This window comes from Heliconius melpomene, chromosome 17 (genome assembly GCF_056956725.1).
Source record: "Heliconius melpomene rosina isolate 202511_hmr_F chromosome 17, ASM5695672v1, whole genome shotgun sequence".
NCBI classification, from domain to species: Eukaryota; Metazoa; Arthropoda; class Insecta; order Lepidoptera; family Nymphalidae; genus Heliconius; species Heliconius melpomene.
In genome coordinates this window covers 12,510,628-12,523,761 of record NC_140405.1, presented here as the reverse complement: position 1 = coordinate 12,523,761, position 13,134 = coordinate 12,510,628, and the positions used below count along the sequence as shown (strand labels likewise).

At 36.1% G+C, this 13,134-nt stretch overlaps 1 protein-coding gene across 2 annotated transcripts in view; it reads right to left on the bottom strand.

Moving 5' to 3' along the window:
* The window catches only part of LOC146530349 (LIM domain-binding protein 2-like), a 39,627-nt gene extending 27,823 nt beyond the window's left edge, over nt 1–11,804 (bottom strand). The window contains exons 1-2 of one of the 2 annotated variants that reach the window (XM_085200898.1): nt 11,398–11,804; nt 2,549–2,934 (exon numbers count right to left, since the gene is read on the bottom strand). In XM_085200898.1, the coding sequence (XP_085057024.1) occupies nt 2,549–2,934 (386 nt within the window). In that variant the 5' untranslated portion in view covers nt 11,398–11,804. The remainder of the gene's footprint in view (nt 1–2,548; nt 2,935–11,397) is intronic. The other variant, XM_085200897.1, reaches the window with a different exon arrangement.
* Between the last annotated feature and the right edge of the window lie 1,330 nt (nt 11,805–13,134).

Here is a 13,134-nt window from a genome sequence, read left to right as displayed (position 1 = left end):
ATCCGCCAAAATATGTATATAATGTTTTGGGTAGGCGAACTCATTTGAATGAATTCCATTAATCTATAGGTCTTACTAAAAAAATCTAAAGGCTTTGAATCTACAATCCACACGAATTACGACTCTTATTCGTTAATCCCACCACTAAGCGCAAGGTCTATCAACACCAATAACATTTACAACGGTAAGAGGGCTAGGGTTGTTCTGTGTTTTTATTTCGGCTTTAATAACAATAATATTCCAGGTTAATTTTTGAAGAATATAACTTTATTATTTCATAGAAGTGGTACAGCGGCTGTCTGACACTCGAGGCAATGAACTATTCTCATCTCCTCGCTCTGGTAACAAGACAAAACGCAGCGTTTAGCCGCTCAACACGGAGTTCTCATATCATAGAAGCCCTTGCCCTACAACACGGTGAATCTATTGTATGCCAAGAAGTTTCTTTTACAGATAGACATAACGCGGCGTTAGTTTCCACCATCAAGTACGATCCACTAAGTAAATGGTAATAGAGTACACAGTGCCTTCTCATATATAAAAAAAAATATAGTCACTTGATAACTTCGTCTCCTTTTCGTACATAAATAATTGTGTGTACGTTTGTCTGTCGATATACCGAAAATTGGTGAAGGGATATTGACAAATGACGTTTCACTTGTTTCGTCTCGAACACGCGAAGGTCATAAGATCATGTCTAGCATTGCTTATTTTGATTTGAGTTTGTTTAATTTTAGTAAAGATTCATGTGAATTTTATAAAGTAGTTTTTTTAATATTTGCCACGGATATCATTTTAAATGTTAAAAAATAGATTATTAAGTAACTTACATCAAAATTACAATATCATAACGTTAGTTATTATGAATATACGTTAGACAGGTACTAGGTACTAGCCGCACGGTGTTGACTACACACAAAAGTACTTAGCATTCCAAGGATTCGTCGTGCCCGGTGTCCCTTGCGTCGCAGGATGAAGAGTTCAGAACAGTTCCTGGGGCTTGAGACCCAACGCGTAGATTTAAAGGGCCCTTTAAATGCATACTTTCACCTCCACTGCCCGAGCACCTCTCTCTACCAACACCAAATTCGAAATGATTCTACTAATGCCACCTTCGAAGTACGTTTTAGATATTAATGGATAATCGTTCTAGACAGGTTAGTTATATTCTCGCTGCTGCTCTTACCGCTACATATTCAATTTCCTCGCTCTGGCAATAAGACAAATCGCGTCGTTGAGTTTCGCCTATTAACACGGTATATCTCGAATATTGGCCAATGCGTGGGGAACTGAATGTCTTATTATTAGGTTCTCCTACCTACCCTACTATATGCGAGATACAGCGTTAAACAAAAAAATCATGATTAGATGTTTTTATACGGTTATTGAGGTGTTTGATTTGGTTAATCAACACTGACTTCACACAGAAGTGGATGGGTGTGCAATGGAATTTTGGGCTTTAGATGGCACGTAAAGCAATCGTACCTAGCTATCGATCTAACGGTTGTTAACAACAGAAGACTGCGTAATTCTATACAAGGGTATATTGAAAGTACTTCTAGATAGTTTAAAATCACAGAATGACTTCTGCGTGAATAACCAGTACGCTCTCATGTCTTGAAAGACAAAGAGCAGCGTTGAGTTCCGCCAGAGTAGGCGAAAACTGAAGAAACAGAATATAAAGACTCTAGATTCTTCAATCCATAGCATAAAATACTAAGTGACGTTATAAAAAGAATTATAAAACGAAAGCCCATCGAGGCGCAGCGGCTCATTGTTAACGCGATTACTGTGGGTTCAATTCCCACTAACGAAAAAGAAAGTTAACATATAACTCAATTCAAATTTAAAACGGCAATTCTTAAATAATACCCTTGTGATCCAGTGTCCCCACACATCTAACCTTGGTGGTAGTAAGTTCAAGTCCAATGTTTTTTAACATTTTCATTTAGCTTTATGCTGTATTCCGTCAAATCACCATTAATTTAAAGACATTGCAAAACTGAGAATTGACTCGAGACGAGTCGCGATGGAGGGGCACAAGCGTGCGATTGTAAACGCGAGAGGTTATGGGTTCGACTCCCATTAGTGGAAATAAAATATATATTTAAATATTTTCACTCTGGTAACAGGGCCTGAATTCGGCGGAAAGTGGGAGACGGATTATTATTAAATAAAAATAAATTGTGTAAAATAATGAGTAGGTATTTCTATTCTCTTGCTATGGCAACACGTTTAAGAAACTAAATTGTATAACAGGTGATATTTATTTACATTCTATTTGATTAGCCATATTGGGCTCGATCAGTGAAGGTGAGTGCAATGTATGAAACATTGTAAACAGACCACCTGAAGCTTACACCTGTAAGTTTCAGGGGCCACGGGTCGTAAGCCGAACGCTCTGCTCTCAACTTATGAGAATAAGTATTTAAAATCCAACCAACTAAAAGTAGTTCCCTTCAATAATTTAAATACAACTGACAACAAAATACATATTGAGTTTAACACCAAAACCCTTATCTAAAAAACAAAATCAAACGCAACTAACCTGTCAACAGGTGGCGGCAGCGGCGCCATCATGTGTGGATGCGGCGGCATCGGCGGATGTGGCGGGTGTGGGTGGAACGGAGATCCGGGAGGCGCGAACCCTGGCCCGGGGAAGTGACCCTGTTGAGGGCCAGGGGGGAAGCCACCCCCCGAGCCTGGCCTGGCTGAGGGGCTGCCGAACGGGCCGGCCGCGGCGTACGGGCCAGCGAAGCCAGGTCCTGGGCCTGGAGTTGAAGGTGCTGGCGAGGCTGCGAAGGCTGGGCCCGCTGGGGAGCCTGCTGGGGGGGCGAACGATGGGAACGGGGGCTCGCTGGACTTCCACGCGGCCGGCACGCCGCCCCCCGCCTCGTCCAACGCGGGCACGCGCCTTTGTAGGCCCACCGACATCTGGGATTGGAATTGTTTTGTATATTTAGTTTTTGTTTTTACACATTTTTATGTATTGATTTGTGGACGTAGCGATAAAACTGTTTAGACGCGGCAAAAGTTTTAGACAAAACCGAGAAAACCATTTTTTTTTTTATTTTAAATTAAAATAAGTCCGAAACCTATAGCCATCACAATACTAAACATTATTTATCAGAAATGTTTCCAATATTTTTTTTTTTAATATAGTGGTTACTTATATAATCTTTCCTCATCTTATATAGTGAAGCTTAATTTTCTTTTTGTTCCTTTTTATATATACATATATATCTATGTTATAAAGAATATGTATTTATTATATAGTATATATGTATTTGTATTTAGATGTTATAATATATTATTTATTTTATATAACTATATTTATGTTTATTTATGTGTATGTCATGCCTAATTATTTATTTTTTTATATTTATTATTACTATTAGTTTTAATTTATTATTTATTTTGTTTTTGTCTTTCTCAATTTCCCTGCACTATCTTGTCTTTCCCGCTACTTTGCAACTTATCCACTTCCACGGGTTGACTGGAAGAGATCTCTTCTAGAGATAAGTCCACCGTTGTGTATGTCTTTTCTTAATGTATGTTGTATTGTGTTAATTTAGTGCAATAAAGAATCTTATATTTTAAACGGATTTTGAACGTGAATCGAATCTGCAACCTTTGATAGAATCAATCATAAACATTTAATCACGTTTTAATAACATAAACAAATAAAAGCTTTCGTCTATCTGTAACAGGTCTCTTAACATTTATTCAAGAAAATTAAAAGAAAACAACAGAATATTTAAAATAATAATTTAAATTTTATTATTAAAAACTTGATAACCTACTACTAATTGAACCAAAAAAAATAAGTAGAATTTTTAATAATAAATTTATCATTAAATTCAGTGACATATTTTTTTATTTTATTTTATTGTATACCGCATATAACAGCGTGGGTAGAACTAATCCTGTTTCAAAACATAATGTTTTAAAATTGAAAAATTGTTGTCACTGTTTCACCACCGTTTTAAAAATTAATTCCTTGTTATTAGCATTCTTAACCCTTTTAAATATAAACATGACGACGACGACCACGTGACTGAACGCGTGACCTCCGCCATATTGAACAGTGCCAATTAAATACAGTATCAACATCAATTATCTTTGGCGCTTAACATTTTAATTCCTACTCGCACTCAGAGACGTCAATTAGCGTTTAACTGATAGTGAACTGAAATCGATTAGTGTAGGTACTGGTTTAAGGTCTATTACATGCTAATTGGCGCTTCTAAGTTTGACTTAAGCTTTCTTTTTTCTTTTCCGTTTTTAAAATGAAACGTACAGATCTACACATCTATTATATATAATTTTCTTCTCCGTTTTATATAATCATATTTTTATGTCACGCTGTACTTCGTTGCGTATATAGCTAGGTAAGCGAAGGGACTAGACTTGCCTTAAAACCATGTCTTCCAGAGAAACTCAACGACGCGCTTTGTAACGCCATGACAGCCTCAACCACGCAAGTTACATCCTTTTTAGTTTCACGCTGTATCCCGCACACAGCAGGTTAGGTAGAGGGAACCTAACCTTAAACTGATGAACAGCGGAACTCAATGACTTTATATTAACAAAAAAATCAAACCCACAACCGTTGTTTTTACTGTCAAACAAGTACCAACTGCGCCAGTGTGGCGTCATGTTAGTATATAAATTATATATTGGCAATACTACACGCAACTACGCTCTCGCAGACTTTACAGAGTAGACTATAAACAGAGGTTAAAACACACATATTTATTAGAGGTCATTCTTACTATAAAGTTTTTACTAAATAAGAAACAAAGTTTGATTTGAGGGAGATGCCGTGGTATTTCGTTCCCCATTTTAGAGACATTGCATGTCAAGTGACAGAACTTAGCGCCACACTTTGTCTTGTGACCAGAACGAGCAAATGACAATAAATCATTCCCCTTCAATCCACAACCGTCGTCTTCACAGTCAGATGTGTGAGAGTTTGGACATAACACATAACACAAAACATGTTATTGACCGAAATATTGTTCAAGGGTGGGAATAGAACTAGCAATCAACGAATACAATCAGTAATATCTAAACTGCGCCATGATGGCGTCACGCTAGTATAGAAGTTAGGCTTAATCAAGGACACCCTCGTGACCGCCTATTAAGGACAAACCGACACTGATAACGATAACGTATACCAAATCTTAACGATCGGAGTAACTGTCATATCATTTGTCAACTGTCAGTCATCTCTAATGAACGGCGGGAGCGTCATCGCTAATTGATATAAAAAAAAATAAGGGTTGCAGGTTGAGATATTCAATTACCTTGATCGTTGCCAGAAAATGCCTGCACGGTATGTGGTTGTAGGTTTGTATTCCACTCGGGGAAATTAATTAATTTACAATGTACCTACATTTGGAGCAGTAACCTGTGCTATAGTACGTAATATCGTGATCTTAACATCTACTAGTACTAAATAAACTAGCTCCATCTACCTAGTACTAAATAAAGTTAATAAAATTGTCTATCGTTTTTATCGAAGGTATATTGTGTCTGACACCGAGTTCAATAGTTATCTACAGAATTATAAATGAAAACAACACGAAAAATAAATAATACAAAGAATAAGTACCTAATTTGATTTTATTCAATTTACATTGTATATGTATTACTATTATATGAGGCCGTCGCGAAGCAGTGGGACGTTTGACTGTGGACACGGCGGTTGTGGATTCAATTCCCATTCATTGCCCTGATTATATTAAAATAATAATATTTTTTTGCTCAAGTAGACAAAAATCGGCAAAGAATTTCGCCATTCAGCACACTAAATTGAGCGAAAAGTGGCGAAATAAACGACTTAACAGGTTAATTAGGCCCCTTATGATTACTTTGCTATGTGAGAAAGAACGTGCTAAAATACTATTACACATAAACATATTTTGGATCTATATTTAGATGATCACTAGCACAAAAAATACAAAACTACTGGACTTACATAATAAAAGATTAGCGTTTAGGTTAAGGAGTATAGGGGAACAGTAAGAGAGGATGTCCCGAACGAAGGCCACGAAAACAAAGTTACAGGCGAAGATTAGTTTAACATAAATTTTAATAAAAACGAAAAATATTCTAATAGGATTATAAAATCAAGCAAATATTTTTTTTTTACTAAAGGTTGTTTTTTATTGTTCTCTGTTATGTTATGTTTGAGCCATTTCTTTATAGGTTTTTTAGGTATAATATTAACTAGTATTACTAATAACATAACTAGGGGTGATCTTATAAATAAAAATCTATAGCGTAAGTGTTATTTATACATATTGATATATCACATGTACACGTATTTCACACGATCGCGCATATAGCAGGGCATGCAGAGCGAACCTAGTGTTAAGACACTCCGTTCGTCATGGCTCTCTCAATTGCTATTTTCAATCAAACAAATAAAAAAAAATAAAAAAAATGTATTATAACAACAAGACTTCTGTATATTCATTAATCTATGCCGAGAAAATTTCACGTACCTACCTAGGCCATGTTGTGCAACGTATAGAAATAGAATAACAGCGTTCTATCAGACACTGGTAGGTAAGTATAATGAACCTATACAGTATTAGAACCTGCATACCGCGTATGCCAGGGTGGGCAGACGTAACCTAGTGTAAAGGCACTCCGTTCTGGAGCTTGAATACAGGAATATGGACAAGGATCTATTTATTATAAACATTGCCGGTGGATCAGAAAGTCTCCCTAGGACATTGCCTGGACGGCCGAGATATTGTATAGAATACTGAAATTATACAGATTGCCGGTAACATATGTGCATCTTCCACATTGCATTAGTCTCGGCTTTTATAAAATATTTTATCTCTCCCGCGTTTAACAGAGAAAAACTAGTGTTGATACAGAGAAAATAATGTCTTAACTAACATTAAGAACATAAGAAAATGAACTAATTTAACTTGGTAGTAGGTAATACAAAATATCGAGTATAACAAAATCGAAAAGTTTAAATGTCAAAGTCATTTAAATAAAAAAAAGTGCGAGTTTAATATGCCCTTCAATAAGGCAAAGACGTAACATAGTAATATATATGAGAGTTAAAAAAAAGTATTTATCTAAAATTATTTGTATAACTAATAAGTAAAATAAAAATGAGAACAAATATTTTGGAAATGATTATACAAAACTATCAGTCTTGTTTTTTTTTCTTTTCTTTTAATTTCACGCTGTATCCCGCACATAGCATAATAGCCGCCTATTAAACCTGCGAACCTAGTTTTAAAACACAAGACACACACATGACACTTTTCTTCATGAATGCTCCCAATAAAAGAATCTTATGTATCTTCCATGTACAGACAGCGATTAGTTACAATTTTATTATTAGAAGATATAAATAATTAGTTTCAAGTTTTTTACTTTAAAAATTAATTAGAGCCGCCAAAGTATCTGGGGTCATCGACCCCACTTCTCCGAAATTTCAATGTTTGATACAGATGATGTAACTAATGTACTGTTGTTACTAAAAACACTAATATTATAAAGCAGAAGAATTTGTTGGGCTGAACGTACCCAGGGCTCAGGATCTCAGGACTTACAGTAAAATTCTTTCTGTGTTGTAAAGTCCGTCGTGAAGGATCTCATCTAAAGGGCATAGGCTGTGTAGGCATATAAAATGTAACCAGGATTGCCAGATCCAGATTTATCATTTCCGGGACGTTTCTGGAGCCCCGATCGGAATCAGAGTTTTTGGTATCCGAACTGACAATAAACTAGGTATCTAGTTGGTTGATATTTTTTTTGTTAAAATCTTTAAAATTATGTAAACGGTCCTATATACGAGTAAAAGTATTTAATTTTTTGTACCTTTTTAGACTTAAATATTGAACTGTGATTGAAAAGTAGAGATGTATTCTTATTTTTTTTGCTTTTTAATCCAAGGGTGTAAATTATTGCCAATTCCCCAGTTTGGCAGCACAAAACACAGTGTTGATATCTGATTTGAAGATGCTTACCAGATCTTGCATTTGGTGCAACAATGACGTACTTGCACTTTATCGAAATATTATAGAAGATAAAATTAATTAAGTCTGTAAGTAGTGTTTCCTCATCCATTGACATATTTTTAAAAAATATATTGAAAAAATAAAAAGAAAACGCGGAGTTAAGTTTCGGTTCTAAACCTAAACTAGATATATAGATATATAGACAAAATAGAGAAGTCGCGTGTTAGACCGTGAACTATGGAAATGTCTCAAAGTTTAGTATTTTTAATGTTTCGCGCCACGTACCGAGTTACACTACGAGTTCTACTTTATTTGAAGAAATATTTAACTGCTTTTGAAGATAATCGGTTCTTTATGGTACGTTCGGGGAAGTAAGTGTGGCGATGGTTGTGAGTTCGATTCCCATTTGTGGGATTTAATTATTTTCATGTGGAATAGAAGCCGTCGTGGCGCTGAGACACGAAAGAGCAACTGTAAATGCAACGGTTATGGGTTCGATTCCCACTTGGGAGAGTGACATATTTAATGCGCCGTTCCGCCACTAAGTACGCAATGCCTTGAGAATTCGGCGGGAACTGTTTACACTAGGTACCTAGGTTCCCTCTACCTACCTTGCTATGTGTGTGAAGCAAAAAAAAACATTTCTTCACTCTAGTTAAGCTTTCTTTATATTTCTCCTTAAATAAGACAACGTTCCGTAACAAGACAACGCGCGATGTTGAATACTGACAACTCGAAAATTGGGCGGTGCGTGGGGAACAGAGTGTCTTAACACTAGGTTCCCTCTGCAAATCCTGCTATAGGCGGAACACAGCGTGGAGTTAAAAACTAAGTAATACCTAGGCGTCATATTACCTACTAATGGGGTCAGACATATTGTGAGAACATCATCTAGTTTAATACAGGAAATATACAATTACATATTGAAGACAATTAGGTCTCATCTAGGGTTGTCATAAGATTTTATAATATGAATGCTGCCAGTGGGAATCGAACCCACAAACGTTGCGTTTACAGTCGCACGTTTGTGCCCCTGCTACGCGACAGCCCCAATTGATAAAATAATTAATATATTAGTCATAGGTTGCTTGTACGACCTTGCGTCAAGAAACAAGGCATAGGGATGTCACTTTTTCGTAATTTATTACTAGCTTTAACCTGTGGCTGCGCCCGCGTGGTCAAATGCTAATAATTACTCCCTTTATGATGGCATGACACATTTTAAGTGAACGACAGTACAGTCGGTTATATCGAAAGGATTAATATGATGCAATATGACAGAAATGTTTTTTTTCTTAATTAGAAGTAGTTTTTTAGCTTTTATTATAATTGTAAAGGTATACAAATATAAATTTCTTGGGATGAAGTTCCTTTTCCTACTGTTTTATACGCCAGAGATGAGTAAATTAAAAAAAAAAAAGGTAAGTATATACTTATAAATAACCCTGGCTATACAGCCTCCACAAAACCATATTCAGGTAAAAAATGTTTAATTATTCTTTTTACTTTAAGTGTATTATTGTTTAGTTAGTAAAACAACTTGTTTGTAATTTACAGGTATTAGGAGGCTAGTCGTGGAGCACAAGCATGCGTGCGTTTGTAAGCGTGACAGGTTGTGGGTTCGATTTGCACTCGAGGAAATGAGATATTTAATATTTTCATTTCTTTGCTCTGGTAACGAGGCAAATTGCGACGTAGAGTTCCGCCACTCCATAGGCAAAGCCTCTAGAGTTCTGGGGAAAGTGGGGATCGGAAATCTATTAATGAGAACGGAGTGTCTTGACATTTGGTTCCAAGATTCCTTCTGCCTACCCTTTATGTGAGGGATACAGTCAACAACATCACCATACGTGATAAGTAACTGGACTGATGATAATTAAAAAGTTAATTTATAGAGTTTCACGCTGTATATCGCATGTAGCAGAGGCAGTCAAAGGCAGTCTAGTGTTACGACACTCCGTTCCTCATTTTCCGTTCAAGTTCGAGACTATTAGTTCCGCTCAATTGTTGAGTTGTGGAACTCAACGCTTAACTTGACTTTTCAATATCAAGGAAGTCCAAGTTTATATTTATGTATTTATATATTTAGATAATATATATACATGTAGGTAAATACATTTTTTTTTGTGGACTGGATTTTTTAAAACGTCTTTAGATATGGGGAACGGAGTGTTTTAACACTAGCTTCCCTTTGCTTACCACGTTATATGCGGGAAACAGCGTGATTGATGATGAAAATCTAACTAGCACAAATGTTCAGAAAATCTAACTTGAGGGCGGCCACGACTCGTGGTCCGTGCTGTACCTGCCGTCAGAGTCACCTTCCATACTCGAGAATGTGGCATGTGTCATACAATATTTGAAACACTTTGTTTTCTTCAGTACATCGTTTAGATTGTCTCTTTTATAAAATGTATTTTTAATTTTAATAAGTACAACTTTATCGTTGCGGTTAAATAAAATATAATATATGTACCTACATGTTAAAATAGCTGAGGTTGTTGTGGCATAGTGAGAAAGCTTTCGGCTACAAGCATTATGGTTGAAAGTTCGAGTCATTTTCTCTTGCTCGGGTAAACGAAATGGCGGCGTTGAGTTACGCTTATCAGTCAAGCGCTTTCTGGAGTATTAGGATAATGGAGTGTTTTAGCACTAGATTCCCTTTGCCTACTCTGCCAAGCGGGATGTAGCGTGCTGCTATATAAAAATGTTACTTAGAAAAAACTATTATATTCAACTTATTTTCTCTCGAGTGGAATATTTAATATTTTTATTTCATCGCTCTGGCAACGAACAAATGCGGCGTTGAGTTCCGCCTTACCCTGCTATGTGCTGGATACTAAATTAAAAAAATCTCGCTCTAGTAGAAGAAGAGCTATGTTGAGTTCCCCAATTTAACACGCAATTCTTGAAAATTAGACGGAAAGTGACGGAGTGTCTTAACACTAGGTTCCTTCTGCCTCTTCTGCTATGAGCGGGATGTTTCGTGAACCTGTTTTCTTTAATAAATACTTAACTACTTTAGGTTATTCATTTAACATTTTGTTTATAACACAATTGCGCCATACGATATACAATAACTGTTTTATTATGTAGGTACATACACACAGCCGACCGTCCAAACTGGTTTCGTGTTAGCTAAAACTTATGTACGACTTTTTTCGTTTACCTGACCGTACAACAACTTTATTTATAACATTCATTACAAACATTAGTATATCATTTATTAGATATATAGATAATTTAAAAGTTTGTTTTGAAACAAAGCCTCATAACCTATAAGCTATCATCGTTTAGTAAACATTGCGTCAAAATAAAAGGCTACAAATAAAAAACGGGTAAGAGACCTGTTCAGATATAAAAAAATGGTAAATGGTTAAAACCGAGGGACAGACCGTACCTCCTTCTCCGAGGTTCGATCAGCCCCACAATAAAACCTCCGGGCAGGGCGGGCCACCTTGCATATCTAAATAACGGCCGCTCTTCACTTACAATGTTCCGGTTGCCTTTCTTCCTCATACGACCATTGCACGTTTAAACATTTAACTATTTAAATACACTACACTGTCACTTGCCACTGACATCGAGTTCGAGAGCGTCGCGTCGCCGGCCGGCTTCAACTATCGAGAGCACAGTGCCGCCGTAGCGGTATTTAACTTGTTTATTTAATCCTTTTACATTATTTAACTGATTATTTGTTAATTTATAGGTGTTTGTCTCATGACAGCCGCGTAGCGTCGCGCATTGTAAGTTTGGCGATATGTACTCACGGCACGTTTCGCTCGATCGTACTGGCGTCGGGCGGGGCGATGCGATGCGGGGGGGTGCTGCTTTACCGACGCTGTGTAAGCGATTTTACCGACGCGTTGGACAGGTGGCGCGTTTTATATTTGAATATTAGCGCTTTTTTTGTTTAATTTGTGTGTTAATTTTGTCTAAACTAATAATAAAATATTTTGACTTATATTTATTTTATAAATATTTATCTTATTTAATATAAGTGGGAAATTTAATATGCTTTTGCAAATTTATTTCTTTTAAAAATAAACTTAAAATGACAAGCAACGTCATCTATTAGATTAAAAGTTAAGCATATCAAATTACAAAGATGGCGTGATAGTCTTACTGTCTTATTATTTTGAATCGATACGACTAAAACTAGTTTTGTATTTGTACCAGACTTGAAGTTGAACTATACAAAAGTTTACTGTCTATATAAACTTTACATTTTTATTTTTATTAATTTGTTGTGGTAACTTTCATTGCTACAAATCGGAATAAATATGACGATATTGTGAAATGTAATGGAACAAAATATAATTTCTTTAGACATGTACAGTTTTTTTTTCAAGTATCACCAGTGTGCGTACCAGTTTGCGCTGTATCTCGCACACAGCCTGGTAGGCAGAGGGATACCTAGAGTTAAGACACTCCTTTTATATCATGCAACATAACCATTATTACTAAAGTAACTTATGTTTTTACATTTAGCCTAAAACAAATTTAATAAACTCATTCATTCAACAAATTTAATAAATTCAATCATTTCCTATATCTTATAGGAAAAGAGAACCTAATTAAGTAACTACTCATCTAGATATTCTCAATTATCCGTTCTTTTCATATTTAGGGGTTGTTGGTGGCGAAATCCATTGTCATGGGCATATAAATAGGGGAGCCTGATGGTCCGTGCCCAGTTGCCATGAATATTGTACTAATGTGTCAAACTACACTCATAACCGTAAACTTTAAATAATCATGATCATTCTTCAAGTGGGAATTAAACTTAAATAAATTAAAAAAATAACATCACGTTAATCGTTTCTTTGTAACTCACAGTGCTTACTTAGTTATGGCACTTAGGCTGTATTTATAAATCGCTCTCAACTCTGAGATCGATTTTGAGATGCTGTTTTCATTCATAATGTATGTATAAGTGAATTCAAAAGAAATGATGCGATGAGAGGAAACAGAAGTTTCTTAATGTGAACGAAGTGTCTTAACACTAGGTTAACAAGTTCTGCCTACCTTGCGGTGTGCGGGATACAGCGAAAAAATAAAAATGTCTGGAAAGTAGAGAACGGAGTTTTAATCCTGTGTTCCCTCTGCCTACTCCGCTAAATCCTCGATACAGGTT